Source organism: Coregonus lavaretus (assembly GCF_964263955.1).
Source record: "Coregonus lavaretus genome assembly, contig: SUPER_35_unloc_3, whole genome shotgun sequence".
Lineage (NCBI taxonomy): Eukaryota > Metazoa > Chordata > Actinopteri > Salmoniformes > Salmonidae > Coregonus > Coregonus lavaretus.
Window position 1 is genome coordinate 687,695 of NW_028167179.1, and position 6,000 is coordinate 693,694.

The 6,000-nt window shown below is 43.1% G+C and overlaps 1 protein-coding gene across 1 annotated transcript; it reads left to right on the forward strand.

Moving 5' to 3' along the window:
- Nucleotides 1–1,841: 1,841 nt before the first annotated feature.
- On the forward strand, nt 1,842–4,685 carry LOC311110330 (uncharacterized protein). The gene is made up of 3 exons (XM_084188875.1): nt 1,842–2,335; nt 2,714–2,844; nt 3,025–4,685. Exons 1-3 carry the CDS (start codon nt 2,059–2,061, stop codon nt 4,264–4,266), a joined length of 1,650 nt encoding a protein of 549 aa, XP_084045001.1. The 5' UTR covers nt 1,842–2,058; the 3' UTR covers nt 4,267–4,685.
- The last annotated feature ends 1,315 nt before the right edge of the window (nt 4,686–6,000 follow it).

Here is a 6,000-nt window from a genome sequence, read left to right on the forward strand (position 1 = left end):
AAACAAAACAAAACAGAAATATATACAGTACCAGTCAAAAGTTTGGACACACCTACTCATTCATGTAGTAACCAAAAAAGTGTTACACAAATCAAAATATATTTTATATTTGAGATTCTTCAAAGTAGCCACCCTTTGCCTTGATGACAGCTTTGCAAATCAATAATAGGAAGGTGTTCCTAATGTTTTGTACACTCAGTGTAGTATACTTAAAGACAGAAAAACAATGCATTTAAAATGCACTTTTAATATGTGTGTTAAGTGGAATGATAGTGAACATAGTATACTTAAGATATACTAGAAAAGTACATCTCGTATGTGTAGTATATTGTATGAATTTGTAGTATATTTAAGTATACTTCAGTATACTTGTAATATATTAAAATATAATTTGTCTCACTTGGATAGTCAGAGGGTGTGTAAAGTTGGGATAGAGAAAGCACTGTGTGTCAACTGTGGGGGCGCCCATGCAGCTGGGGATCCAGATGCCCTGTGAGAGAGAGAGACTGGTTGAGATTGCCAGAGTTCAAGTGGGGCAGAAAGTGTCCTATGCTGAGGCAGTGAAGAGAGTAGCGGTTAGCCCAAGGGTGAGGGATTCAACTGGGAGCCCCTCAGTGAGTAGGCCTGAAGAGAGAGATCCAGAGAGGATGAGTTTTAGTAAGGTAGGGTTTCTTTCGTTTATTGCTATGGTTATTAATTGTACGGCATTGATGGAGCATAATCCCAGGAAATAGATGTGGTAGTGGCAGCAGCAGAGAAATGTTTGTTGTGTAATAGATTTTAGCACAGAAGATCTACAGGGGTTTTTAAGAGAAGGGGTTTCATCCTACCAGTTGGCCTGGAGTAAGATCTGGTAGGGCTAAAGTAGTGGGATAGGGTGGTGGGTTTTTGGTGTATAGTGGTGTAGGGTTAGATGGTGGTGCGATTTTATTCCCCCCCCCCCCCCCCCCCCCTTTTTTGTGACAAAATGTGCAATTCACACTCCGACCTGTGAAAGGCACCAATACGCAACATAGCGTCTAGTCTGCGATGGAGCTTGAATCGGTTAGCAGTGGAAATTAAGAATGGACATTTGTCCAAAGAAATTGAAAAATAAACAAAATTGATGTGGGAAAGGAAACAGCAAGGGTTGATAATTCCCCATTGTATCTTGGTAGGAATATGTTTTCTGGGACTATGTACGCCCGACTAGTTAAACCCATTGAAGATATCCAAAGTGATGGAGAAAGCTTTGGGTAAAGTTAAATCGGAGCAGGGCACCTATTAAAGGAATCATTTCTGGAGTCGAGATGTGGGACGTGTGGGGGAAACCACTTTGATGGAGACTGTATAGCAGAAGAGAATTGCAAAGGAAAAAGTATTGTAACTGTGGTGGAGAACATGAGGCAACATCCTTGGAATTCCCGAATACGGTGAAAGAGATGGAGGTGGCCAAAATCAGGGAATTCAGTCTGTCTCCTATGCGGAGGCGGTAAAAAGGATAGAAGCAGTAGAAGGTCCGATGTTGTCGGGTAGGCCACCTGCAGGATCCAGATATGCTGCATGTAAAGAAGGTGGACATTGTGGTTTTTATGGCAATGGTGATCAATGGCACAGCTAATGTAGAGGGAAAGTCCAGGAAGATGGGCATTATTGTGGATGCGGTAGAGTGATTTCTGGGACTAAAAGATTTCTCAGCAAAGGAGTTCCATGAGGTGCTGTTAAGAGCAGTGATACACTCTCAGGTGTGAGATAATTTTTGTAATTATCTCCCACCCACCTATGGAGTTTCCTTTTTTCACCCCCGTACAGTTGGTGGCGGTAATGCACAATTGGATGCCAACCGCCGTTAAACCCCACCTACGAAGAAGAAGTAAACCACAGTGACCATGAACAATTTCTACGTTAGCGTTTTTATTGTTGTTATTTAGACGTTTATTAACACCCTGGATTTCAAAATATGAGTAATCTAACTGCACAGCATCACATACGCACTCCATGTAGTGTATAATTCGTGTTGGAGACGACTTAGTTGATAAATGCTATCTAGGTAACGCTAGCTTCTAATATTCGCTAACAATGGCTAACTGCATGGTTTTTCACACTCAAATAGCCTCCATTATGGAGGTGCTAGCGAATGCAGCCGTGGCAGAAATCTGTAAACTCGTAGACGATGACTATGCAGTGTTTCGTTTGGAAATAACTCAAAGCCAGAAAGAAAACAGGGCATTGCGAAGGAAACTACTGGAACTGAAGGTGGCACGGGAGCGCGCTGAGAGGACAATCCCAGAGCGCGTCCTCGCCATTCGACCCAGTAGTGTCAAGATCCTCGACCGATACAGAGCAATGGCAAGAGGTACATTTTGCAGAAAGCCTAGGATACGCGGCCTGTCGCGGTTCATAAATAGCGCAGTGCCTGTCGCCCCGTTCCCCCATGTGTTCAGATGTGTTACACATAATTGGGTCTTGGTCAGTTTTTGGATAGTATACAATAATTTACCTGATTACTTAGCTATTTTGGCGCAAAGACACTATCCTATTCTAACCAGATTATTGATTTACTGCATTTCCTATTATTTACTCAATGAAAACAATGTGACACATGGAACATAATACATCATCAATAAATAGTATTTCAAGAAGTTATGAGAAATGTTACCTTAGTGTACAATATACAGTTGAGCATTGACAGTACCTAACCTAACCACCTCTTTTCGCCCAATCACTCTCTCAGGTGAAGGACATCGCACTGGAGGCCACAGGAGCTTTGTGAAGCCAGCGGGATACAATACATGGAGAGATGACCAACCAATCACTGTTGATGAGGGGAGTGGAACCTCAACCCAGCACCTTATCGTGATAGAGGTTAGTGTAATAGTATTACATCAAAATTACAGTACATAAAATGTTGCCAGTTTATTTCAGAAAGGCTCCCCTCAGCTATTCATTTGCTTACATGTACATCCTCATTTATCTGCCATAGGGGAGCTTGTGAGAATTCCCTATTACATTGTTATCCAATAACAACCTCTCTTCTTGTGTCAGTCTGCAGATGCAGATGCTGCAGGTCCTGGGGTCAAGCTGGAGAGGTCTGAAGGAGAGGAGGACCCACAACACAGCACAGACATCCAGACTGGAGCGGCTGGAGCGCCCCCTGTAGCGACGGAGGATCCTACTGCCGCCCCAGTGCAGCCCAGGACCCGACGCAGCATCACGGAGGTCAGTGGAACGCAGAACGCCGTCCTCAAGTCAGAGACAGAGACTGAGACTTTAACGGGGCTGGGGCGACTGGGCTATCCACCTGCTCCCCGCTCAGAGTATTTACTTTACGGTAGCCCGAGGACGGTTCTGTCCCATCAGGACTCAGGTGACGCGTTACAGACTGGCAATGATCCGTCCTGTTCATACGCTACAGAGACAGAGATGATACCTGGTAACATGCCTGTGGGCTTAGATACACAGACTAATCCAATGAGAGGGGACTGGAACCAGTACAGTAGTAGTGTATACTCTGAAGGGTGCCTAGATAAGAAAGGGGAGGGTCTGGTCGTAGATGAGGTGACTGTGAAAGTTGAGCGCGACTCTCCGCAGACATGGAATGCAGACGAGACTCACTTAAGAGAAGGACACTCACAGGTCAACACCAGTGACTTCTTAGATTACAGGGAAAGCTTGGAGACAAATCTAAATGTTGCGACCCACTCCCCTTTACATGCATTCAGAGATCGCGACCCAGTGTCCACGTCGGTGGGGCCTTCTGATTCACACGGCCGCGTCCTTTTTGATCAGGTATTGAACTCAAATGACAGGGCTAGAGCCCAGGCTCAGGGAGGGGGAGCAACATCAGGCAATAGTAAAGAGAAACGGTTCCTCTGCATGTTCTGTAACAAAGGCTTCAGCTGCCCCCATAATTTGGAGATCCACCAGAGGGTCCACACAGGGGTGAAACCCTTCAGCTGTACACAGTGTCACATGCGCTTCGCTCAGGCTGGCAACCTGAAGAGGCACCAGAGGGTCCACACCGGGGTGAAACCCTTTAGCTGTACACAGTGTCACATGCGCTTCGCTGAGGCTGGTGACCTGAAGAGGCACCAGAGGGTCCACACAGGGGAGAAACCCTACAGCTGCCCCCAGTGTGAGAAGAGGTTCTCCCGCCAGCACCAGCTGAAGATACACCTGAAGGTCCACACGGGAGAAACGCTGTTTGCCTGTACGCACTGCGGAAAGAGGTTCTCAGAGAGGAGCTACCTCAGAATACACCAGCAGAAAAATCATTCCAGTCTATAACATCGAAAGTAAACATTTCACGCGATAGCTTCTGACGTTTAGATCAAACCCTGCATTAAAGACAAATCTATAAATTTTCATCAGCAAAAAATATCCACAGATTCATTTGGAATAACGATGGTAACAGATTTCAGTGTTGAATATTCCTGGGTAGAATATTGCATCCAGACATTGTGGGATATAAACCTAAAGTCTGTTACATATTGTGTTTGTACTGTGTAGGGTATATGTTTACAAATGCCTGGATTACTTCCATTCACCAACTGAATTTTTTTCCCAAGACACTTTTAATTGGAAAATAAATGCAGTTCAACAAGTTCATGCAGATTTTTAGTTGAGACGTGTATGTGTGGTTTTCATATGGTGTATTTAAAACTTGTTTATGTTTAATAAACACAAAATGGGACTTTTCATTCTAAGACTTTAATTGAGATTCTCTTTAATATACATCACATCTGATCTCACCCCATTCTGCATACACACAACAGAGCTTTATCACCAATTTACACTTACTAAATATACCTACTAGGGCCATCCGTTAACGCGTGACATGTTTAACGCCATACATTTTTTGGACGCCGTTAATTGCGTTTCCATGTCTTCACCGCATGGAACCTTTTATGTGCACGTGTTTCCGCACCAGCGCTTTTAAGTGCAGAACACAACACGGAACACAGCTACAGGCAATGTTTGCACCTTTACATAGCTGGACTGTGTACCTCTAGCCAAAATCATGCGAAAGTTATACCCAATATTACTGGAGCTATGTTTTTTCTTTCTGCCTCGGATAGGTGCGCATGTCGCGGGACGTTTTTAAACTACTTGCAAGCTACTGTTTTTTGGTTTGATAACAAACAACATTATTTCGCTAGCTACTCATGTTACCTAGCAACCTGATAACTTGACACTGACTAGGCAATGCACACATTTGGATGGCACAGGAAGAACTGAAAAGGAATTCGCTCCTCAAAGAGATGCTTCAAAGGTAGGCTGCATATGCAAGAGTGGGGTGTGTATGATTGTGTGTGTGTGTGTGTGTGAGAGAGGATGTGTGTTTCAAGTTTTTATTGTCATGTTCACTAGTACAGTGAAATGCATTTCTTGGGAGAGTGTGTAGGCCTATGTGTGTAAAGTTATCTGAACAGTACAGATGGTTACAATGTTTTCATACATTTAAAAGCTCTTTGTTCTTTGTAACCATAGAGACAGTTCATTTTTTCCTGCCTGAAGCTTTAACAGTACTTAAAGCTGTGTGTGTGTGTAAGAGAAAGAGTGTCTGTACTGTGTGCAAGTGTTAAACTAAAAGAACATTGACAATAGGGAGTAGGCCTACTTAAACATTGGGAGCATTAATAGCTGTAGCTATGTTAGTGACTTTAGTGTTGTTTATGGTGAGAATGCTATTAAAAGATTCTGATGTAGATAATTTTGTTTCCGTCACAATCAAAGTATGCCTGTACCTCAATGCACTGCTTTTTAAATGGAAAAATCTATATTTGGGGCAATATTTGAGCAAATACTAAAATGTTGATTAATCGCAATTAACTAATGCCATTAACTTGATTCATTTCATTGTTTGACAGCCCTAATACCTACACATACCCACACACTAACAAACACCTACTGTACAAGTCATATAGTCAATCGTTTAGTCAGGTTTGTCTGATGATGATTTATCATAGCTGACTTACATTTGATGTCGGAAGTTTACATACACCTTAGCCAAATACATTT

Excerpts from the sequence above, each read along its gene's own strand:
- LOC311110330 (XM_084188875.1), top strand. The coding sequence starts at position 2,059 with ATGGCTAACTGCATGGTTTTTCACACTCAAATAGCCTCCATTATGGAG. Across the intron at positions 2,336-2,713 it reads ATACAGAGCAATGGCAAGAG|GTGAAGGACATCGCACTGGA; the intron begins GTACATTTTGCA and ends TCACTCTCTCAG. Across the intron at positions 2,845-3,024 it reads AGCACCTTATCGTGATAGAG|TCTGCAGATGCAGATGCTGC; the intron begins GTTAGTGTAATA and ends TTCTTGTGTCAG.